This window comes from Eschrichtius robustus, chromosome 19, assembly GCF_028021215.1.
Source record: "Eschrichtius robustus isolate mEscRob2 chromosome 19, mEscRob2.pri, whole genome shotgun sequence".
In the NCBI taxonomy this organism is placed as follows: Eukaryota; Metazoa; Chordata; class Mammalia; order Artiodactyla; family Eschrichtiidae; genus Eschrichtius; species Eschrichtius robustus.
The window spans coordinates 14,439,868-14,465,673 of NC_090842.1; the positions used below are offsets into that span (position 1 = coordinate 14,439,868).

Consider the following 25,806-nt stretch of genomic DNA (forward strand, 5'->3'; position numbering starts at 1 on the left):
GTGAGCTGCGGCTATCAGCGTGGACCCCAGAGACGGGCATGAGATGCTAAGGCTGCTGCTGTAGCCACCAAGAAGCCTGTTGCAAGCACAGGTCACTATCCACACCTCCCCTCCTGGGAGCCTGTGCAGCCCGCCACTGCCAGGGTCCTGTGATCCAGGGACAACTTCCCCGGGAGAACACACATCGTGCCTCAGGCTGGTGCAACATCACGCCGGCCTCTGCCACTGCAGGCTCGCCCTGCATTCCGTACCCCTCCCTTCCCCGGTCTGAGTGAGCCAAAGCCCCCTAATCTGCTACTCCTTTAACCCCCTCCTGTCTGGGTGAAGAACAGACGCCCTCAGGCAACCTACACGCAGAGGCGGGGCCGAATCCAAAGCTGAACCCCAGGAGCTGTGCGAACAAAGAAGAGAAAGGGAAATCTCTCCCAGCAGCCTCAGGAGCAGCGGATTAAATCTCCACAATCAACTTGATGTACCCTGCATTTGTGGAATACCTGAATAGACAATGAATCATCCCAAAATTGAGGCGGTGGACTTTGGGAGCAACTGTAGACTTGGGGATTGCTTTCTGCATCTAAGTTGTTTTCGGTTTTATGTTTACCTTAGTTTAGTATTTAGAGCTTATTATCATTGGTAGATTTGTTTATTGATTTGGTTGCTCTCTTCTTTTTTTTTAAAATATATATATTTTTCCTTTTTCTCCTTTTGTGAGTGTGTATGTGTATGCTTCTTTGTGTGATTTTGTCTTTATAGCTTTGCTTTTACCATTTGTCCTAGGGTTCTGTCTGTCAGTTTTTTGTTGTTGTTGTTTTTTTTAGTATAGTTTTTAGCACTTGTTATCATTGGTGGATTTGTTTTTTGGTTTGGTTGCTCTCTTCTTTCTTTTGTTACTTTTTAAAAAATAATATATTTTTTATTTTAATAACTTTATTTTATTTTATTTTTCTTTCTTTCTTCCTTTCTTTTTTTCCTTCCCTTTTCTTCTGAGCCATGTGGCTGACAGGGTCTTGGTGCTCCGGCCGGGTGTCAGGCCTGAGCCTCTGAGGTAGGAGAGCTGAGTTCAGGACATTGGTCCATCAGAGACCTCCTGGCCCCACATAATATCAAACAGCAAAAGCTCTCTCAGAGATCTCAATCTCAATGCTAAGACCCAGCTCCACTCAACGACCAGCAAGCTACAGTGCTGGACACTCTATGCCAAACAACTAGCAACACAGGAACACAACCCCACCCATTAGCAGAGAGGCTGCCTAAAATCACAATAAGGGCACAGACACCCCAAAACATACCACTGGAGGCGGTCCTACCCACCAGAAAGACAAAATCCAGCCTCATCCACCAGAACATAGGGACCAGTCCCCTCCACCAGGAAGCCTACACGACCCAATGAACCAACCTTAGCCACTGGGGGCAGACACCAAAAACAACGGGAACTATGAACCTGCAGGCTGTGAAAAGGAGACCCCCAAACATAGTAAGTTAGGCAAAATGAGAAGACAGAGAAACACACAGCAGATGAAGGAGCAAGGTAAAAACGCACCAGACCAAACAAATGAAGAGGAAATAGGTAGTCTACCTGAAAAAGAATTCAGAGTAATGATAGTAAAGATGATCCAAAATCTTGGAAATAGAATGGAGAAAATACAAGAAACGTTTAACAAGGACTTAGAAGAACTAAAGAGCAAACAAACAATGATGAACAACACAATAAATGAAATTAAAAATTCTCTAGAAGGAATCAATAACAGAATAACTGAGGCAAAGAACAGATAAGTGACCTGGAAGATAAAATAGTGGAAATAACTACCGCAGAGCAGAATAAAGAAAAAAGAATGAAAAGAATTGAGGACAGTCTCAGAGACCTCTGGGACAACATTAGATGCACCAACATTCGAATTATAGGGGTCCCAGAAGAAGAAGAGAAAAAAGAAAGGGACTGAGAAAATATTTGAAGAGATTATAGTTGAAAACTTCCCTAATATGGGAAAGGAAATAGTTAATCAAGTCCAGGAAGCACAGAGAGTCCCATACAGGAAAAATCCAAGGAGAAACACACCAAGACACATATTAATCAAACTACCAAAAATTAAATACAAAGAAAAAATATTAAAAGCAGCAAGGGAAAAACAACAAATAACACACAAGGGAATCCCCATAAGGTTAACAACTGATCTTTCAGCAGAAACTCTGCAAGCCAGAAGGAAGTGGCAGGACATATTTAAAGTGATGAAAGGGAAAAACCTACAACCAAGATCACTCTACCCAGCAAGGATCTCATGCAGATTTGATGGAGAAATTAAAACCTTTACAGACAAGCAAAAGCTAAGAGAATTCAGCACCACCAAACCAGCTTTACAACAAATGCTAAGGGAACTTCTCTAGGCAGGAAACACAAGAGAAGGAAAAGACCTACAATAACAAACCCAAAACATTTAAGAAAATGGGAATAGGAACATACATATCGATAACCACCTTAAATGTAAAAGGATTAAATGCTCCAACCAAAAGACACAGACTGGCTGAATGGATACAAAAACAAGACCCGTATATACGCTGTCTACAAGAGACCCACATCAGACCTAGGGACACGTACAGACTGAAAGTGAGGGGATGGAAAAAGATATTGCATGCAAATGGAAATCAAAAGAAAGCTGGAGTAGCAATTCTCACATCAGACAAAATAGACTTTAAAATAAAGGCTATTACAAGAGACAAAGAAGGACACTACAGAATGATCAAGGGATCAATCCAAGAAGATATAACAATTGTAAATATTTATGCACCCAACATAGGAGCACCTCAGTACATAAGGCAAATGCTAACAACCATAAAAGGGGAAATCGACAGTAACACAATCATAGTAGGGGACTTTAACACCCCACTTTCAACAATGGACAGATCATCCAAATTGAAAATAAATAAGGAAACACAAGTTTTAAATGATACATTAAATAAGATGGACTTAACTGATATTTATAGGGATAAATTGGGAGACTGGGATTGACATATGCATACTACTATATATAAAACAGATAACTAATATGGACCTATTGTATAGCACAGGGAACTCTACTCAGTACTCTGTAATGGCCTATATGGGAAAATAATCTAAAAAAGAGTAGATATATGTATATGTATAACTGAATCACTTTGCTGTACACCTGAAACTAACACAACACTGTAAATCAACTATACCCAAGTAAAATTTTTTTTAAATTCCGAAAAGGAGCCAACATTGAAAAAAAAAACTAGGGACAAATGCTAGTATAGGTTCAAGCTATTTAGAAGTGTTTTAAAAGTCATTTTTGAAGGGGCCTCATAATTTTGAACATATTTTATTGTTTTTTGATGTTACAAGTGATATATATTCTTTGAAGAAAAATTAGAGCATGAAGACAAGAAAAAATTTAATGAAGATCACTAGTGCTTACTACTGACACATAAATAATGATTAACACTGATTGGTGGATATCAATCCAGATTTTATTTAAATACACATACACACCCACACACACCCTGGGGGTCCATGAGCCCACTAGTGTTAATAAACTTATCTCCAACCCTCAAAGTGCCTGTGACAGTTAAAAATCATTGCCATCATTTCTCTGAGAAGCCATTGCCTAATTCTCTTGCTTCTCTTGGCCTCCACTCTCTCACTTCCTTACATGTTATCTGCTTCACTGAACAGAACTGAGCCTTGTCACCAAATTTCACAATACACTCACTCACATGAAGCATTTTATGAAATTTTGCACATTTTATGGAATGTGTGAGTGTGAGTGTGTATGTGGGGAGTGTTACAAGGTGGAGTCAAATTGCAGTGTGCAGTGTTTCCCAGGATTCACCCTCTCACCCTCATTCTCTCTTCTCCTCACCCCTCTCTTGAGCAATCCACAAAATTCTCTTGTTTCCTACAAAATTCTCTTTCTTCCTGCACTCAGTGGCCTGGAGGGTAGTGGGGTGGGTCTCAGCTTTTATCTTGAGCAGTAACAATGTATTTTTCCAATAACCAATAGTTCTCTCATGTTACTCTGGTGGAAAATTTTTCTCTATCTAGTTACATGTTCAAGCATTCATGTACACTGCAGGACTCTGTAAACATTTGTTTTCATTATAAGAATCTGGCCTTATAGCAGGAAATCTGGTAAATATAGAAAAGGAAAAACATACAGAGAAAAAAATCCCATTCGGAACCATAAAAACAACGTCCAGTTCAAAAGAAGGGGGAAGTGCAAAAAAGAGTTAACATAGCAGTCCTAAAACTGCTACTCTTAGAAAGGCCTGCTTGCAAAGTTGGTAAGAATGGCTCACTGTGCCTCAACTTTTTTGTGCAAACAACTATGGTTTATGCTGAACACCTGTTTTCTTTCTGGGAGACTGGAATTTTGGTATGCGCCAGGCAGAGGGTGTCTGTGTGACTGGGCCCCGCTGGCACTGAGTCTCCAGTGGGCTTCTGTGGTAGCTCTCATATTGTGTAGTCACAGCTCATTGCTGGGGGGTTAGGAGCATCTTGCGTGACTCCACTGGGAGAGGATTCTTGGATGCCTGCACCGGGTTTCTTCTGAACTTTGCCCCATGTGCTTTTTCCCTTTGCTGATTTTATTTTGTATTCTTTGGCTGGAATAAATCATAGTCACTAGTACAACTTATTGGTGAGTCCCCCTAGAGAATCGTTAAACCTGGGGGATGATCCTGGGGACCCATGACACAGGGATGATTCTGAGGAATAAGAGCAAATATATTCTATGAGTTCCTATAAGAAAGAAGAAAAAATAAGATAATATCTAATCCATGATCTCAATCAGATTCAAGAAGCCACTGTGTGTAAACAGCAGGAGCAGAGAGTCAGGGACAGCGAGTAACCCCAAACCAGGAAAAAGTATATGGGGATGAAAAACCCTTCTACTTCTGGTTCTGCAAATGCTGATGACTGCACTGTTATAGCTCCCTCTCATGCTACAAGCGTAAGGATATTCTGTATAAGGCACAACAACAACAAAGGCAACAACAAAACTCTCTTTCAATATATAGTGAGCTTGAAAGAAAATAAATCCTCTGATGCGAAAAAGAAACAGAGGGAACCTAGCCAGTGTGGTTAAGTTCAGAGCCTTTACTTGGTGGCCACGGGTGACCTCAGACCCAACTACAGTCCCTACCACCCAAGGACTGAAATAGAGGGATGCAGCCTGGACCCATGTGAGGTGGGCACACAGGGCAGATCCCTGCACGAGGCTGGAGCCATGAAGGGCGGCCACTCCTGTTATTTCTCTGCACTTCAGGGAAGAATCAAGGAAGGTTGTATCTCTCTGGGATCCTAGGTGGGGAAAATATGTATCCCATGGGAAACAGAAAGCCCAAGCCTGTATCATGCATATGCGTGGAATCTTCATGTACACTGACAGATCACTGTGGTTAATCCAGGTCAAAACATTAACTCAAGTAAAGCAACTATACTCCAGTAAGAAAGAAAACAAACAAACAAAACATTAACTCAGAATCTGACCCCTTGGGGTACCTGGCAAAAACAACTGCAACGCTACTGTAGCACCACCCTGCAATCCAGAGTGAATGAGGCTGTCACAGAGAAAACGGTCTCAGTGGAAGATGATCCCAAGTCAAAAATTACATATCATACAGGGAAAGCATTGATAATGAAAGAGAGTTAACAGTCACACAAATAGGAATAATGGTATCCCTAATAACTCAATTAGAATAACTTAAAAGAATCTACAAAATGATTAGTGATAAATGAAGAAATTAAAATCCCAGTGAAAGAGGTGAATAACAGGTGGAATTTTTGAAATGAAAAATATGATCACTGAAATTAGGAATGCAGAGTAGGGTTAGGAATGCAGAGTATAAACAGTAGATTATACTCAGTTGAAAAGAAAATTAGTTAACTGAAAAAGCTGAGGTAATTATCTTGAATGCAGTTTAGAGAGATAAAAAGTAAAGAGACACACATGTGACATATAGGTTTAGAAACATGGACAGAATGAGAAGGTCCAACATATGTCTAAAAGTTGCTTTAGCAGCAAAGACTGGAGAAAATAGGGGAGAAGCAATACTTGAAGATATAATAAATGAAAGACACATATCCTCAGAGTGAAGGAGTGGACCCACAGCCAAAGAAAAAGATATACTTGTGGTTACTATGAAATGTATAGAACTGAACCACAATAAAAACACAACATACCAAACCTTGTGAAAGACAGCTAATACGGTACTTCGAAAGACACAATATTAATACCGAACAAAGAAGAATTCAAAGTAAAAAGCATTAAGAGGGAAGAAAGTGGCAATTTAAAATAGATAAAATATACAGTGCAGGATGAACACTTAATAGTCATTAAATCTTGTGTGTTAAATAAGACAGAAATGAAAATGGATAAAACAAAAATTTATATATTTTTTATATACCATTTTTAGTCTTTTATATACCAAAACCCTTTATAAACCATTCTTAGTCTTAGAAAACTTTTTATATACCATTCTTAGTCTTAGAATAATTAAACAGAAAAAGGGAAACAAGATTTGGATAATATAATTTAATGGAGGTTAATTTAATAAAGATTCATCATAATCTGCATTCTATAGTCCAGACAACATTGTTTCCAAACATTCACTGGTATTAAAATATCATTTTAGACCACTAAAATATATTAACAAACTAATAAAAGTAGGAATTGAGAAGGTCATATTACCTGGCCATGATATGAAAAACTCAGTGTTAACTTCACATTAATAAGAGTTTAAATAACGAAAAGAAAAAGCTGAGTCATTTGGAAATTTGAAAAAGAGAAAAATATACTTTAAAATTACACTTGTAGATAAAACTACAATTTTAGACAACTTAGAAAATAATTAAGATTATAATGGTTGATATTAAAATGTATAAAATATGCAAAGTTAACTTCCTTTTTTCAATCTATAAATTTCTTTAAAATTATGAGATGGAGCTAAAGGTGTACTCAGGCAAATGTGTACTCACATTTTTTCATTATTAATTAAGAAAGAAAGAAAAGTAGGCATTCAACTTAGGAAGAACATAAGAGTAAAATTCAAAAGAATATCTAAGACAAATTGGAAAAAGAAGGATTAAAAGGGAGTTGACTTAATAGACATTATGATGTATTCTAAAGTTATAACACTTAAAATAGTATATTATGGATGTAGGTACAGGCAAACAGATCAATAAAGAATAGAGAAACTAGCAATAGACCCAAATATATGTGATAATTTAGGGGAAGAATAGACTCTATCATCCAAGATGACAGCACTTTTATCTTTGGATTGTAAGATTATGAACAATTATAATTTCATTCTTTATCCTTTTTCATATCTTTCAATTTTTCTATAACAATTATGTATTATTTTCATGATGAGAAAAACTCGACAAAAATTCCTTAAAACTGTTAGATTAACATAATATGTCCAAGGAACCATCTCTTCCATTTGCTTCTAAAACCAATACGGCTCACTGCAGTCTACTGGTGTTTTCACTACTGCTAAGAAAAAGCTGCTTTTATTTGTTGTAGTCAGAGTAGAGGAGGCCCTCGGCTTCAAGGAATTACAAGGGAAGTGTGAGGACATAAGTGGAAATAAACTATTCTTATAATCATGGAAAAAAAATCCATGGGATTGTATATCTTGTTCACTGTTTAACCCCTGGTGCCTGAAGAGTGCCTGGCTAATGGAGGACACACTAAATAGTTGTTTAATGAATGAAGGAAGGGCTTGGATATATTTATTTTTCTTGTCTCTGAGAGCTTGTTAGTTTTAATTAAAAAAAAAAATCACACCCATAATCCTGGCAGTGAATTTTAAGCATAATCTCAGCCTCTGGGGTGTGGCTTGCAGGTCTGGGTTTGGGCCCCTCCTACCATCATCAGGTGGCCGTCATGGGGTGGCGGGGGGGAATGGGCTACTTACTGAGAGAGGCTGGATGAGTGGCACTCCCGGCAGAAGGTTGTCTGGCGAAGACTGGGGGTCAGTCAGAACGCTGAACTCAAAGCCAACTTTCCCAGTGTTCTTGAGTGTGATTTCACTCTCTGTGATATGGTCGAACAGCTCGAGAGGAGAAGAAGGAGAAGAGTGACTCCTCTGTCACCCACCCTCTGGGATGCTGCTGTCATCCCGACAAAGGCAGGTAGACAAGCATGCCTCACAGACACGGATTTCATTTTCCACGAGGTAGATGCTGGCCAATCCACATTTCAGGATCACAACCAGGTGCCTGCTGGGCGGGAGGAGCACTCGACCCTGGAGACTGGCTCTGTCTTAGGTCTTCTAACAACTAATTTAGTTTAGCACGGCTGTGGGGTGAGCATTTCACCTCCCTGAACCTCTGTTTCTTCACCACAAAGAATTCATATTAGAGGATCTTAAAGTAAGCTTTTTTATATTATGAAGATTTGCTTTTTTAGATAAGATTTGAGTTCAGAATTTTCTAGAATGAATTTTTCTATTTTTATAGAGAGACAGGGGAGTAATAGGCCAGCCATATTCTTTTTCCTGAGATTTTGCTAACATAATTCAGAGGGTCAAATAACCACAAACTGAAGCCACTTCAGGGGCTCTTAGGACAAACTAGGGGAAGAACTAGTTGCTACAAAGGAAGCACTCTGAGCTGAGCCAAAACCAATTGCCCAGAAGACCCTGGAGATAAGGAGTGAAAGAAAATTCTGTTTGGTCAAAGTAACTCACAAGGTGTCAATAGGTGTTAGGTGAATTTGATTTTAGGCACAATTTTTAACCTGTAAACATATATGTACACACAGAATTCAGTAATAATACTGCATAATAATAAAAAAATAATAATAATGCAGTGGCTATATAATGGGGGGTCTAATTCCCATTCATATTTGGTAGGAGATATGGTATCTGAGTACATAACACAAATTCTAATTGGGGAGAGAAGATGTACAGACATAGAATTAACTGACAATTATTCCAAAGCAAGATTTAGAAAGTACATTATATTACGGCACAGACTCTAAGTGCCAAGAGAATGTAGTGTAAGAGGAAGACAACTGAGGGACGGAGTTGAGCTGGGTCTTACAGTATGTGTGACTTTGGAGTTGGCAGAGCGGAGGATGAGATAGATAATATAATAGGAAAAATGGAAGCAGAAAGGGCTGGGCTGCATTAGGGCCAGTGGGTAAACCAGCTTGGCCATAAATGAATGAGCGGTTTATAATGGGAAATTATGAGAAACAAAGTTTAATACGTAAGGAGCATCAGTTAATAGAGGGGCTTAGGATACCCTTACTCAGGTGGAGGAACCTGGCTCTGATCCACAGAGTGACTCATGATTGAAGGCCTTCTCTGACTCAGGCACAGTACTGACCAGACACTTTACTTAAGTAACCATAACCACCTGGTGAAATAGGAATTGCTACCCCATTCCCATTTTAGAGATGAGGGATACTGAGACTTGGAGAGGTTAGGTATGTGCCCAAGGTCATAGTCAGTAGGGAGTAAAAGTAGGATAACATCCCAGTTCTTCTGACTACAAAACAATGCTCTTTTCTCTATGCAATCATTTTTGCTCTTTTCCCAAGGCAATTTTGGGAAAATCTACCTGGCAATGATATTTAGATCAGTTATTGATAGAAGCCAGAAATGCACTGTAATCCCTTGCTTCCATGGGTCCGTGGACCAGCAGCATCGACATCACCTGGGAACTTGTCAAAAACGCAGACTCTCAGGCTCCACCCTGGACCTACTGAATCAGAATCTGTACTTGAACAAGATTCCCAGGTGATTCGTATGCACATCACAGTTTGAGAAGAACTGCTGTAATAATTTAGGCATGGCTCGAGATCCTGCGGTGTGATAATCGCAGTGGTGATGGGAAAGGAAAACCAACTCAGAGGAATTATGGTTGATGAATTAGCAAACCCCGGGCCTGTAAGGATGTGGGGAGCTGAAGGACAGAATGCAGTGGAAAATTCCTTGGAGGTCGTAAACTCAAGGGACTGAGAAGGGAGTAGTCCTATTGAAAGAAACAAAGAGGGTGGAATGGGCTTTTGGACTGAGAATAAAGATGCAAATTTTAACATGCAGAATTTGAGGAGACAATGAGAAAAACAAGTGAAAATGTCTGGCAAATGGTTGGCAGTGGGGGGCTTAGGATCAGGCTTAGGAAGCAGCTTAGGGGTCCAGGATAGGGGTGATGGTGAGACTATGCTGACTGGGGTTCCAGGAGAGATGAGAGCACAAAGACTATGACCGATGTTTAAGGCAAACCCAGAAAATCTCCTCCCGATGGCTGGCAATACCTGTAATCCACAATTAATGTCCTTGGTGTCAAAGGAATAGTTGACCAGGGAGGCCTCGCCCCTTAGTATTATCTCATAGGTGGGCCCTCCTTCCACTTCACACAGAGCTTTAGCCTGTGCAATGATGTCACAGTGTCCATAGAAGGTGAAAGACATCTGGTGGCTACTGTGTGGCCGCAGCACTCCATAGAGAGGCAAAATATCAAACACCTGCAGAGAAAGTCATTCCATATGAGAGTCTGCAAAGGGCAAGCTAAAGTTCAGCCAATTTACAGATTGATTCTTGACTTTACCTTGTTTGACTCCATGAAAGGTGACTAGCCTAGCACCCTGAAAATATATGATGATAAGGCAGTAACAGTGCTCGGGCAAATTTAAATTTCTAACTTGGGGCAGGGGCTCAGTAAGAAGAATTGTATCATATGACTCTAGGGCCCATGAGGTGTTACTTACTTCTTCTATCCCAATGGAAAACATTTCATCCCGTTCAAAGACCCATGGCGATTCCTGAAACTCCGCCTGGCTCTGGTTTGTGTCTATTCTTTCTGTTTCAGCAGAGTTCATTTTTAATCCCTGGGAATTAGAGGTGTGAGGAAAAACTCGCAAGCATTCATAATCTGTCATCAATGTGCTCCTCCCCCTCGCTGACAGAAAAATGAAGTATGTTGTATATATTTTTAAAATAGCACGGGTTTTTTTTCCTATGGAGATAATTGGGGAGGTGTCCAAGATGTACGTACAAGGATGTGTACTTCAGTGTTATCTGTAATAGCAAAACTTTGGAAGTAAACCAAATGCCTGTCACTAGGGGATCACTTTAAATGAAGTGTGTGTGGTACTGCTATCCATGGAGGATGATGCAGTGTATATTTATAAACCAGGGATGATGCGCCCAACATATTACTGAGTAAGAAAGCAGTTCCAGTTATGTAATATTACACAGGCCTATGTACCACACCTGCAAGTGTGCGTGTGTATAAATTCACTCAGAGATCTGCATATGCAAATAGAGATATCTGGGAGGTTATTTGCTGAAATTCTTCTATGAATGGTGGGATTTTGAGAATTTTTGCTTTCATTTTTCTGTATTCTTGAATTTTCTATGACATCTTTCAAAATATATACAAAAGAAAAGAATTAACATTTAAAAGACAAGTGTTTTATATGCACACACATACTTATCCTAAAAAATGTGGAAAATACAGAAAGCTTCAAAGAAAGAAATACAAATCAATCATTAGATTATTCTGCAGATATATATGTGTGTGTGTGTATAGTGTGAGTATATAGGTATATATAGTTGTATTCTGATTTTTTCAGTTAACATTATAGCATGAGTGATACCTTCCCACATGACTAAATATTCTTTACAAGCATCATTTAAAATACTTTAAAAAACAGAACATGTAGTAGTTTTTACTTAATATATCAGAGATTGCTCCAAATCAGTAAAGAGAGAACTTTTTCATTTTCTAAAAAGGATTTCATAGTACTGCCTCGTGCAGATGTAATTTAGTTTATTCGACCTGTCTCCTATTGGGGGAATTAAGTCGTTTCCAATTTTTCTTGCTTTTACCAACAAAGCTGCAGTGTACAAGGATACTTACACGTCTTTATGTAAACGTAAAGGTGTATCTGGAGAATAATATTCTAGCAGAGGAACTGTGCATTTTAAATTCTGATACACCTGCCAGATTGCATGTCATAGAGGCTACACCAATTCATACTCCTACCTACGAAGTGTGAAAATGCTTGCTTTCCCCGACTCTGCCACTATTGAGACAAACCTTATTTAAAAGATTGCATAGTATCATGGACATACAGTGATTTTCCTAATTTTTTGCTATTTCTAAACTGTTTTAACACACATCTTTGTATTTCTGATGATTTCCTTAGGCCATCATTCTAGAAGGAGAATTTAAGAGTATGAATTTGTAAACTCTCTCAATCTCCTCTTTGTTTTTACTATGGAAGACAGTTCTCCTTTTATAGCCTCTATCTAGGGGCTGGGAAGAGCACAAGATCGCCAAGGTTAGAGGTAAATGGCTTTTCCATTACAGAAAAAATCTATTTGCTGAGGTGTCTGGGTTCTCACTGAGGTGTTGGTTCTGTGGGTGTTTGGTTGGGAAGTAACCCGGATAAAGATGTGCAGCCCACCCGCCCCAGGGAAAGGAAACCATACATCTGAGATGGCCATGATGGACACTTGTGCTTTTTTGGTCTCTCTTTCTTCAGATCCAACTTCTTCATCCACAAGGATAGTCCTGGGGAGTTTAATGAAAATGTGGAGAATCACTCATTTGGCAACCATCACAACACAGTTTTCAGCTGCATGATGGCCCTGTCTTCCTCTCCCCTCCACGGCGCCCCAAAGAATAAGTGGGGTTCTCATGCAAGGGACACCTTTCTCAAGGGTCAGCTGGTCAGTGCTCTGTTACTACCTGCCCCCAAACATGCAGTCTAGGGCATCAAACTGGTCCATTTTCCATAGGCCCTAACCCTTCTTTTCCTGGGCTATCAAGCCCTTGTCTGACTTACAGAAAGTTCTCAGAAGCTCTGGCAGTTCTTCAGACAACTTGGGTGTGTCCCCAGGGCCGGAACATTTTATTGTGAGAATACAACATGTGGCCAATTGTCATATGCTTTTCTGCTTTCTACCCTTGACCTGACCCTGGCTTGGCAGATGGAGAGGGCAACATGATCGGAAGGGCTCAGTCCCTCAGGACTCAGGAGGCTATGATCCCCTGAGAGCAGAGATGACTTTCAACTCTGTATCCCAGATGCCCCCTCCAGGGCCTAACACAGAGAAGGCACTCATTAAACTGCTGGATGAAGACATGAAAGACGAGTTTGAGAATGTAAGTCAGTGTAGAGAAAAGAATGCTATATAAAGAAATCCATTCTGGCTTTGCCTTTGCACTTACTTAACAAAATCACTCAGATCCATCTCGGGGGACTCTATTGCTGGGACTGCTGCCGAGCTGACAGATGCCAAGGTTACTGGGATGGATTCCACCTGGGACAGGAGGGCACCGTGGGGCTTCCTTGGCCACGTCACAAACCTACAAAGGCATGGGGATGGAGGGAAAGAGTCACATCAGCTGTTGCAAGTCAGTGCCTGGGTAGGCTCTTGGTTTCTAAGGCCAAACTCCAAATCCTAGACGAGGCAGGTTGAGAAGGGACTGCCCTACACCCTCTCTTGGATTTACCTTCTTCAAATCATATCTGAGGTTTCATTTTTTCCAAAAGATTGCTGACCACCCCCTCCCACTCTGGGTCCAGTGTCTTTCCTCTGAGAACCCACGGCACCCGGGTTTCCCCTCTCACACTTGGTTTTCCCCTTCCTGCTAGACGGTGAGCCCCCTGAGGACTTGTATCTAATACACCATCTAACACAGTGCCTGGCCTGCAGGGGGCACTCAGCATGGCTAGGAATGAATGAGTCACCAGGGCTCCTGCTCCCAGATAACCAGAAAGCAGGATGAGGATGCGAGGCACTCACTCTCGGGTCCTGTTAGTGAGGGCTCAGCCTTTGTGGGACCCTGCCTCCCATCATGCTTGCTCTGGGCGCCTGGACTGCTCCACCCTGGTCCTGGCCCTGCGTTTGCTTTGCTGCCACTCCAGTTCTCAGAGCAGAGGGCCGAGGGGGAAATTGGTGACTGCACCAGCTGGTGCTGAAGCCCTTATTTCATTGAAGAGGTTTCATTGAATTGACATCATAAAGGCCAAAGTGGTGGGGTCGCCCCCATTCTTCCTGTTTCCCCAGGGTGCATGTGGCATTTTTAGGGACTCCTCCCCTCCTCCATCTCAGGCCCCTTATATTAATTTCAACCCAATTTCACTTTTGATATTCATTCTTGCCCCACATGCTCTCTACTTTTTCTCAGAGGCTCAGCAGAGAAATGTTATCTATTATATGAAGGTCCCACCACTCTCCCATCTTCCCATTTGAAGAACTTTTGCCTCCCTCTGAAGTTTCACAGCATTTCATGTGCACATCTTTTAGGATACTGTCCACTGTCTACCACGTACCTGAGTACCACTACCGGGTGTTCGACTACCAACTTCATGATTTCTGCCCTGCTGAGTTATCATTTAATAAATCTATTTTATTAAGGTATAATTAACATACACTCATTTTAAACATACAGTTTGGTGAGTTTTTGCAAATACATATATACCAGTGTAACCACTACCATGTTAATATACAGAACACTTAAAAAGTTTATCATTGGGCTTCCCTGATGGCACAGTGGTTAAGAGTCCGCCTGACAATGCAGGGGACATGGGTTCGAGCCCTTGTCCAGGAAGATCCCACATGCCATGGAGCAACTAAGCCCGAGCGTCACAACTACTGAGCCCGCGCTCTGGAGCTTGCGAGCAACAACTACTGAGCCCACATGCCACAACTACTGAAGCCCGGGTGCCTGGAGCCCGTGCTCCGCAACAAGAGAAGCCACCATGATGAGAAGCCTGCGCACTGCAACGAAGAGTAGCCCCCGCTCACCACAACTAGAGAAAGCCCACGTGCAGCAACAAAGACCCAAAGCAGCCAAAAATAAATAAATAAAATAAATAAATAACAAACATTAAAAAAAAAGAGCAATGTACTTGAAAAAAAAAAGTTTATCATCTTAAAAAGTTCCCTTGTAGCTGGAGGAATCAGACTCCCTGACTTCAGACTATACTACAAAGCTACAGTAATCAAGACAATATGGTACTGGCACAAAAACAGAAATATAGATCAACGGAACAGGATAGGAAGCCCAGAGATAAACCCACGCACCTATGGTCAACTAATCTATGACAAAGGAGGCAAGGATACACAATGGAGAAAAGACAGTCTCTTCAATAAGTGGTGCTGGGAAAACTGGACAGCTACATGGAAAAGAATGAAATTAGAACACTCCCTAACACCATACACAAAAATAAACTCAAAATGGATTAGAGACCTAAATGTAAGACTGGGCACTATAAAACTCTTAGAGGAAAACATAGGAAGAACACTCTTTGACATAAATCACAGCAAGATCTTTTTTGATCCACCTCCTAGAGTAATGGAAATAAAAACAAAAATAAACAAATGGGACCTAATGAAACTTCAAAGCTTTTGCACAACAAAGGAAACCATAAACAAGACATCCCTCAGAATGGGAGAAAATATTTGCAAACGAATCAACGGACAAAGGATTAATCTCCAAAATATATAAACAGCTCATGCAGCTCAATATTAAAAAAACAAACAACCCAATCAAAAAATGGGCAGAAGACCTAAATAGACGTTTCTCCAAAGAAGACATACAGATGGCCAAGAGGCACATGAAAAGCTGCTCAACATCACTAATTGTTAGAGAAATGCAAATCAAAACTACAATGAAGTATCACCTCACACCGGTTAGAATGGGTATCATCAGAAAATCTACAAACAACAAATGCTGGAGAGGGTGTGGAGAAAAGGGAACCCTCTTGCACTGTTGGTGGGAATGTAAACTTATACAGCCACTACGGAGAACAGTATGGCGTTCCTTAAAAAACTAAAAATGGAATTACCGTATGACCCAGCAATCCCACTACTGGGCATATACCCAGAGAAAACCATAATTCAAAAAGACACATGCACCCCAATGTTCATTGCAGCACTATTTACAACAGCCAGGTCATGGAAGCAACCTAAATGCCCAATGACAGATGAATAGATAAAGAAGATGTGGTACATATATACAATGGAATATTACTCAGCCATAAAAAGGAACGAAATTGGGTCATTTGTTGAGACGTGGATGGATCTAGAGACTGTCATACAGAGTGAAGTAAGTCAGAAAGAGAAAAACAAATATCGTATATTAACGCATATATGTGGAACCTAGAAAAATGGTACAGATGAACCGGTTTGCAGGGCAGAAATTGAGACACAGATGTAGAGAACAAACGTATGGACACCAAGAAGGGGAAGCAGTGGGGGGTGGGGGTGGGGGTGGGATGAATTGGGCGATTGGGATTGACATGTATACACTGATGTGTATAAAATTGATGACTAATAAGAACCTGCTGTATAAAAAAATAAATAAAATTAAATTAAAAAAATAAAATAAACACACACACACACACACAAAAGTTCCCTTGTGCCCCTACCAGTCAATTCCTCCCCCTCCCCCACCCCCGGCTCCAGACAAACACTCATCTGCTTTCTATCACTATAGATTAAGCTATGCCTATAGTTTCATATAAGTGGAATCCTAAATATGTATTCTTTTGTGTCTGACTTCTTTTGCTCAGCATAGTATGTTTGAGAATCATCTACATTGTAGCAAGGAGCAGTAGTCTCTTCTTTTTTTTTTTTTTATCACTGAGCAGTATTCCACAGTATGGATGATGACTAGTGTGTTTAACCGTCTTCTTGTTGATGGACACCTTGGCTTTTTCCAGCTTTTAGTAATAATGAATAAAGTTGCTAAGAACAATTGTGTAGAAGTCTTTGTGTGGACATATGTTTTCATTCCTCTTAGGTAAATTCTGAGGAAGGGAACTGCTGGATTGTATAGCATATGTATAACATTATAGGAAACTGCCAGTTTTCCAAAGTGGCTTTACACCAATTTACACTACCACCCACAGTGATGAGAGTTCCGGTTGGTCCACATCCTCACCCACACTTGGTATTCAGTCTTTTAAATTATAACTATTCAAATGATTATGTAGTGATAGCACATTGTGGTGTTAATCAGTAGGCTTATTTTAAAGGAAAATTTTATATCATTACTGTAAATTAAAAACCAATTTTATCTACCATATTTAGGAAAATCAATATGATGGGAAAAATTAATGTTATTATTTTCTTGCCTGGTGAAGACTCTGCGCTGACTCCCGCTTGCTCTTTTTAAGAAGTGAGATCAGTTCAGCTTCCCCTTGGGGAATCACTGGGCTAGCACCATCCAAGAACTGTGAGCCCTTGGAGGGCAGGGTCCAAGGTATTCCCTCTTTACAGCTCACATAGGCCAGGGTCTTATACACAGGGCATGAGCTCAATATCTGGGCATCTCATTGAATGGATGGATGGATGGTTGAATGAGAACAGGTAAGCAGCATGCAGGGTAATTTGGCTATTCTGCACCTCCACCTCCACCCCATCCCCACCCGGGATGGCCTCAGAGAAGAGTAGAAAAGCTCTTTTCATCTTCTTGCACAAACTTCCATTTGGCTTCTTCCAGGCCAGGTGCCTCTAGTTCACATTATCTTAGGCTGAAATCACACCATTCTGGGCAGAGGACACAGAGGCTGGGTGCTGGGAAGCTCATTAAAGATTCCTGAACCTCATCCTTGGGTAAATTCTGATTTGGCAGGTCTCAAGTAGGGCCCAGGAGTTAGGTTTTTAACAGTCTTCCCAGGTGATTCTACTGTACAGCCAAATTTAGGACCCGCCGTGGGTAGGAAGGGCCAGAGGACGGCTAAGGGCTGGAGCTGGTAATTAATGTGGGGCATTCACTCAGCCTTACCAGCTAGAGACAGGGAAGATCAGCAGAGGATGATTCGGAGCACTTATTAAATCACCCCAGGCCAGCAGAGACACCTGGGGAGACTCTGCCAGATCACTGCCCCACATAACAGCACTCTCATCCAACATTTGCACCCCCCTGGGATGTTGTGCTGAATGAAAAAAAAAAGCAAATGGGGAATATCTGAAAAAGGAAAAATACTAAGCTGTAGAGTGTCTTCAGACCTGAGGAAAAACAACACCTCAGCTGACAATGATACCTGGACAATGGGGAAGCGAGAGGTCTTTTGGAAACAAAGGAGACCAGTAAAGCAGCCCAGCTGCTAATAGGCGGCAGACAGCGAAAACATCACCATAATGAAGGCTTTAACTTATCAGTAAAATGGAAAACCTGCTCCAAGAATTGAAATAGAATGTTGGTAGAGTTTTTTGGATCAGATTTTATTTTACTCTCAGGAACAGATGATTACTTTCCTGTTATGCTAACCCAAACGGGATTAGATTCAGTTATTTTTAAAAGAATGCGTAGCAAACAAGGGAAATCAATACTGCTCCAGTTCCAGAGCTGCCCATATCAGAATCACAGGAGGAGCCAGCAAAGAAATCCTCCCTCAAGCTGTGACAGAACTGCGTGAGTGTCAGACACACTGCCCATCAGCCACACTGGTTTGGGCTCAGCAGTTTCTCTCCCCATATTTTATTTTCAATTCTTGGGTAAGGATCAATACAATCTTTTGTGTTACAAATTAAGAGAAGTCCACCACTCTTGTTTCCTGGTCTCCCTTCACTGGAAGCAGTGTTGCATCAAAATAAAACCCCAAAGAACAGGCTTGTGTTTCAGTTAATGTTGTGTGTTGTGTTTCAGACCACACTTGGAGATGGAATGGTGTATGTCGCACATCTGCTGAATTCTCTGCAGTGCAGCCAAGGTCTCAGAAAAAGGCGGGGGTAGCCTTGTAGTAAACACTTTTAATTCGTTGATTCATTGCACCTGGATTCTGGGGGTATCCATACAGAGGGTGCAAATGGCCACTGGCTGGATAAAAAGGTCCTTCAGGTGTGTTTTGTATGGCTCATATGTTGTTTAATATTTTTTTGAAATTACCGACAGCAGCAGATGCTGTTGGTGCCCAGACTAGGTCCCCCTCACTAAGACGACGCACCCATCCCCTAGGTGCTGTGGGTGTTGGCTGCACCTTTCTCTGGAGCACTGCCCTGGCTCAGCAGGAGCTGCCTCACCCACCCTGAGCTGCCTGGGAGCTGTTTTTCACCCCCTACAGCCTGAATATCTTGAGTCTCAGCTACTCCGTTGTGTCCCACCAACTTCCACCTCAGCATGGGTGGCCAGTTGGAAGCATTCTGGGACATAATAAAGGGCTAAGGCAGGCTGTCTTCCATGTGTGTATGTCTGCAGTTTGCTTCTCCTGTTCATGTGGCAGAGCTAGAACGTGCTGATGGGGAAGGCGCTGAGCCAGTCCCATCTGTTTCATCTGTCATTTGCTTCCCAATGTGGAAAGATCAGCAAGTGTAAGACCACAAATATGGAAAAGTGGCTGGAACTTTGTGTTTGTGCTCAGAGAGCCTCAAGAATTTGCCTACTTTTAACATGATTTAAAGTGATGATTATAATCTGCCCCCTTTAGAAGCGGGAACTGGGGGGCCTATCTAATCTGGAGGAGGCTTATGATGTGTAGTCAGAGGAAGGAAGGGAGGGAAAGAGGTAGAGAGAGAGGGGTTTAAGAAAATGAGAGAAGCAGAGGTTAGATAGCTGAGAGGAAGAATGGCAGTGTAAAAAACCACCTGATAAGATCTAACAAGTAAAGATGTGTGGTTTGCTTAATGTGGCACACAGATTAAAAATTAAAAGCAATGGAAGTAGGTGGTGTAACTGTAGGAGAAAATATCTCGACAATGAAATCAGTCATACTGAATAGCACACATTCATAACCTTGAATTGCTGAAACTCAATCTGGACCTCTGAACCACGCTAAGACCATTGATAGGATACCAGTGGCTGCTGTGGGTCACTTTCTCATTTTGATATCAAAATAGGGGGAGGGTGGGGAGCAGGAGGCTTGACCCTGAAGGGCCTTGTAAGCCTCACTAAGGAGTTGGCTTTATCCTCAGGAAAATGGAGAGTCTTCCAAAAGGTTTTAAATGGGGAAGTGAAATAATCTGAAAGTTCACTTGGGCTGCAGAAGGGAGCACGGATTAGAAGGGGACAACCCCAGAATGACCAAAACACTGAACCATGCTGTAAACAGCGATGGAAAACGTAACCTAATGGGATGTTTTCTGTTTTTTTATGATTTTTTAAAAAATAAAAATCAGGAAGCCCACATAGAAAACAGTGTTAGAAATCCAGACAAAAGATAATGGCAGCCTTGGTCAAGGAGGTCAAAGGGGAGATGGAGATGGAGTGGGAAGTTCCAGTGCACGTTAGCAGGTGGAAGGGCAGGACCATGGCCCTGGGGTGAGGAGCCCATCCTGACAGACCACAGCCCAAGGTCTATGCCCACTACTGCCACCTCCCCAGCCTGTCCATGAGCAAGGCTGAGTGGCTGGCTAGCCAGGAGGGATGGAAGTAAGAGAACAGTGGAGGAGAGAGTAGGGGCCACCACAATCACTTGGTCACCTATGTTCCCCCTACATTTGCTGTTTGTGCTTGTCAACCTCCCGTGCCCAAGGTCAGGAAGAAGAGGTGTGCGAAAACAGTAAAAATAAAGTGGCAGGAGGAGGATCAGCACCTCTCCTGTCCCTACGGCTGCTACGCCCCTGTCCTGCCATGCCGGCCTCCACTGCTGGATAGCCTGGATAGCCCTGACTCCCACCCCACTGCTTCTCTAAGTCTCCTTCCTCTTCATCCTCCTCCTCCTCATCATCACTGTCAACATCATTGTCGTCGCCATCATCTGCTTCCATCTGGCACGTACACGCTTCCTCACATGGAAAGCAGCCTTAGCTCTTTATTATATCCCAGAATGCTTCCAACTGGCCACCTGTACTGGAAGTTGGTGGGACATAACTGAGCAGCTGAGACTCAAGTTACTCAGACTGTAGGGGGTGAAAACCGCATTTTTAAAGGTTCTCAAAAGGAGTTGCAGTTGGAGCTTTTAGAACAATGGTTCTCACTGCAGCTGTCCATTGGAACCACCTGTGGAACTTTAAGAACAACTTCCCAACGTCCAAAACTATAAGAAATAAATGTTTACTGTTTTAAGCCACCCAGTCTCTGGTATTTGTTATAGCAGCCCGAATGGACTAAGACAGGCCCTAATAAAGTAACTGCAGCCAACAGTTATTCATCACTTACTCTCTACCAGGTATTATATTAAGCACTTACTAAGGACTGCCTAGTTAAATCTTCACAACAGCTTGATGAGGTAGGTTCTATGATGGTCTCAGTCTTCAGATGACAAAACTCAGAAAGCAAGTAAGTGGCTGAGCTAAGTTAGCCTGGCTCCAAATCTCATGCTCTTAACAGCTTTACTGGACAGTCTACCTGGTCAACAAGAGAAGGCTTCTCCTTGGTTACTTCATGCCATGCCATGCCATGCCCGAGGCAGTGACTCATAAAGCAGTTTTTTTTTCATCCTAAAAGTAATTGGAATCCACAACATAAGAAACATACAATGTATTGTCTAGAAGCTTTCTTTGGAAGAAAAGGGACCCATCCTGATTGTATCTAGATAAGGGAAAGCAAGACACGGTCGACCTTGTCCCTGAAGTGACTTCCTACAGAGAGTTTTGCTGCAAGGTGAGTAGTGGAGGGACGTGCCCAGAATTTACCTTGAAGCTCTCCAGGGAGAGCTTTCCGTGAGATTTCTCCAGAGGGATTTCCGTGAGAAATGACCACTTCTATAAAAGTTCCAGAAGGTGTCTCCACTGCTACACGCTCTTAGAAAGGCTGCCGAACAGGTGGGCTGTGAAATCTCCCTTATAATCAGCTTCAAAGCTCTTCAGAAATATTTTCAAAACAGGACAGTTTTTAAAGTCAGTTTCTTTTAATGTCTGGCCTTCAGTAGACAGAGCTAGCTTTGGGGGGGTGGTTAATTAATACAAACATGTGGATAAATCAGATCACTATACAAAGCAAGCAGACATCATCCTAACTCAGGTTCAGATATGCACTGATAACTTTCCACTGATTTCTTTAGAAGCCAGCTTAGTTCACAGTGAATATCTAAAAGCCTGATGCCCTCCACTGAATTTTGAGACATTGGGAAGATGCCTTAAAAAGAATGAATCTTATAATAAGGTAACTAGAGTTCTTCTATAATAACATAAAAGCCGTATAAGAAGTTTTATAACACTCAAAATTGAAATGAAAAACAGGCCAATTCATTTCTCTAGGGGGTAACAAATATCTCAGGAAACTGGACTAAACTGAACTGCAAACAGAAGCAGACTACAGGATCACTTTTAAGTTAAATATGAAGAGAGTGAAAGGTCTCCCTCTTCTTGGATTTAAGTCACTTGCAGGCCCACTACAAAGACAGGAACTTGTTTCTGGAAGCTCAGACTTGAGACATGGTGTGCAGCCCTCCCATTAGTCCCAGAGGCTAATTTGATCCCCTGGTCAGATAAATTAGCTGGCCTATCACAGCAGGAGAGGAGATTCTAGATGGATGGGCTATGGGAGGCCTGGGTGATGGAGGGCCTGGGGGGCTTCCAGGGGCATCAGCATGGAGGATAAGCAGGTCTGCTGGGGGTCGACTTCACACTGTTCTCTTTCATAAGGGGCTTCAAATTTACCAATAATGTTACATTTATAATGGGGGTGATAAGACGTGGATGCTCAATTCATTATTATTCTTAAGCTATGCACGTGTGTTATACACACTTTTGCCTGCATGATGTAATTTCACAATAAAACAAGAGTGGATGTCAAGGAACACTGTGGAGTGAGAAAGGGCCTCAACTCAGTAATGAAATCATCACTGAACTTCCAGAGAGGCAGTTTCAGCTAAGTGAGGGGCCAAAAGCCAGCTTAAGTCAAATTAGGGAGTGAAAGGGGTGACTAGTGTATTGTTTTCTTCTGTTTCCTTGTACAGAGATGGTGATGATGCAAGAGGATTAAGAGAAGGGCTATCAAAGATGTGGAGCACTTGTACTGGGGGCAAAGGTCTAGAGAGCTTGGTGGTAGTAAGAGAGAGGGGAAGTTACTGATGGAGAGAAGCACGATGGAAAGTCTGGCCTTGAAAAGCAGCAGATGTTGGGGGGAAGGAGATGAGAGGATGAAAGCGGGAGCCTGAAGAAAAGCAGTCTCTGGTGTGGGCCAGGGGAAACCAGAGGGAAGCAAGCTGCCCAGCAGAGTGTGGTGGGAATCTGGGAGGGAGGGATGGCTAGAGCTACATCCTCTGAGTAAGAGGATGGCTAGGAGCTGAAAGGAAGGACTGATCCAGGAAACACTTGTGAGGAAAAACTGGTGGGATGTACTGACCAACTGGGTACTGAGGAAAGAAGAACCTGTGAAAGACGACACAAAACCAGACAGGCTAGGAGGCTGGGCACAGCCTTGGGAATGTTCATGATCAACTACCAGTGAGTGACACATTGCTTTCCAAAGTGATTGTGTCAGTTTACATGCCCATTAGCAATGTATGTGCTTCTAACCTCCACACCCTCAACATTTGGTACAGTCATATTTAATTTTATCTAATTTGGTGGGTGTGCAATGGTGTCTAGTTGTTGTTTTAATTTCCATTTTCAAGGATGGAACATCTTTTTATATCCTTATTGGTCATTCATATTTCCTCGTCTGTGAAAAAACCACTCGTTTCCTCCCATTTAAAAATTGAATTATATGTTTTTTCCTTCAAAGGCATACTTTATGTATTATGTACTCTAATAATTTGAAGGTAATGTGTGTGCTGAAACCTTCTGTCAGTTTGTGACTTGTCTTTTAATTCTTTTTAGGGTGTCTTTTCATGAATAAAAGTTCTCAAATTTAAGGCAGAAATTATGAATAGTTTCTTCATGGTTTGTGCTTTTTTTTATCTTGTTAAAGAAATTCCTCCTTATTCAGAGACCATCAAGGCATCATCCTACATTTTCTTCACATTTAAAAATTTGACTTTCACATTTATATCTTTAACCCATATGGAAGTAATTTTTTGTATAGTGTGAGTTTAGGGATCCATTTAGGCTTTTTTTTTTTCTCTATAGATACTGGATTGTCCCTAGGTCATTCACTGAATATGTCATTCCTTCTTCTTTGTTTTACAGTTCCATCTCTGTTATGTTTCCATACATGCATGGGTCTGTTTCTGAACTCTGTTCTGTTCTTTAGGCCATTTGTCCATCTGTGCACCAATACCACACTTTTAACATTATTATATTTTCACAATAATGTGATATTCAGTAGAGAAAGACCTCCCAGTTTGGAGGGGCCTGACTAGTCTCATCCCTTTGCTCTTTCATATATAGTTTAGAATCAACATGTTGGGATTTTGATTAGAAGTGCATTGAAGCTATAGATAATTTTGGGGACAAATAACATCTTTAACAAATTGAGTCTTTAAATCAAAGAACATAGTATGTCCCACTTTTATTTAGGTCTTCTTTAATGATTTTTAATAAAATTACTTTATACATAGAGATTTTTGCAGTTTTTTGTTAGATTTATTCCTAAATACATTAAAAAATTTGCATTCTCTTTTTTATTAGTTGCTGCTACACAGAAATGCAGTTGGCTTTTATAACTCATACTCATCCATCAGCCTCACTAAATTCTTTTGCTAATTCTAATAATCTGCTTGTAGATTATTTTGAGTTTTCTATATAGATAATCATAACATGGCAGTTTCATTTCTTCCTTCCAAATCTAGTCCCTTTTATTTATTTTTGTACCTTCCTGCAACAGCTAGGCTCTTTAGTATATTGTTGAATAGAAAGCAACTTTGTCTTGTTTGTGATTTTCAAGAAAACAATTTTAACATCTATTGTTTTCTCCAGTTCTCCCTGATTGAGTTGAGGAACTTTCCCATGAAGAGTTGTTTAGCTTTATTAAATGTTTTTTCCTTAGTCTATTCAGAGGACAATATATATATATTTTAAATGTGGTAATATGGTAAATTAAATGATTATATTTTCTTATCTTGAACCAACCTTGCATTCCTGGAGTAAGCCCAACTTGGTCATGATAGCCCATCTTTTTATCCTTTGCTGGACTCAGTTTGCTAATATTTTGGTGGATATTTTGCATTCATATTTTTAAACTAATGAGTAAGAATGACATGAAATATTTATGTCTCTGACCTGGCTTAACTGGTCTTAGATTAGTTTCAAAACTAATTAGATTAGTTTCAAACAATGAGTTGAGTAATATTTTCTTCTATTTCTCAAAAGAGTTGTGTAAGTTTGCAAAGGAAACTATTGACAAAATGAAAAGACAGCCTACTGAATGGGGGAAAAATTTGCAAATGATATCACCAATAAGGGGTTAATATCCAAAATATATAAACAGATCATACAACCCAACATTTAAAAAAAACCCAATTTAAAAAAGGGCACAGAGACCTTTAAGATGACGGAGGAGTAAGACGTGGAGATCACCTTCCTTCCCACAAATACATCAGAAATACATCTACATGTGGAACACCTCCTATAGAATACCTACTGAACGCTGGCAGAAGACCTCAGACTTCCCAAAAGATATATATATTTTTTTTCCTTTTTCTCTTTTTGTGAGTGTGTATGTGTATGCTTCCTTGTGTGATTTTGTCTGTATACCTTTGCTTTTACCATTTGTTCTAGGGTTACCATTTGTTCTAGGGTTCTGTCTGTCCTTTTTTTCTTTTATCTTTTTTTTTTTTTTAAGTATAGTTCTTAGCACTCGTTATCATTGGTGGATTTGTTTTTTTGGTTTGGTTGCTCTTTCCTTTCTTTTTTTTAAAATTACTTTTAAATTTAAAAAAAATTTTTTATTTTTATTTTTAATAACTTTATTTCCTTCCTTCCTTCCTTCCCTTCTCTCTCTCTCTCTCTCTCTCTTTCTTTCTTTTTCCCTTTTCTTCTGAGCCGTGTGGC

At 40.9% G+C, this 25,806-nt stretch overlaps 1 protein-coding gene across 2 annotated transcripts in view; it reads right to left on the minus strand.

Moving 5' to 3' along the window:
• HYDIN (HYDIN axonemal central pair apparatus protein) overlaps positions 1 to 25,806 on the minus strand; it is a 348,607-nt gene that overhangs the window by 124,363 nt on the left and 198,438 nt on the right. The window contains exons 24-28 of one of the 2 annotated variants that reach the window (XM_068527442.1): positions 13,208 to 13,327; positions 12,466 to 12,547; positions 10,737 to 10,856; positions 10,284 to 10,493; positions 7,933 to 8,070 (exon numbers count right to left, since the gene is read on the minus strand). In XM_068527442.1, coding sequence (XP_068383543.1) covers positions 7,933 to 8,070; positions 10,284 to 10,493; positions 10,737 to 10,856; positions 12,466 to 12,547; positions 13,208 to 13,327 — 670 coding nt within the window. Of the gene's footprint in view, positions 1 to 7,932; positions 8,071 to 10,283; positions 10,494 to 10,736; positions 10,857 to 12,465; positions 12,548 to 13,207; positions 13,346 to 25,806 lie in introns of both variants that reach the window. The other variant, XM_068527441.1, reaches the window with a different exon arrangement.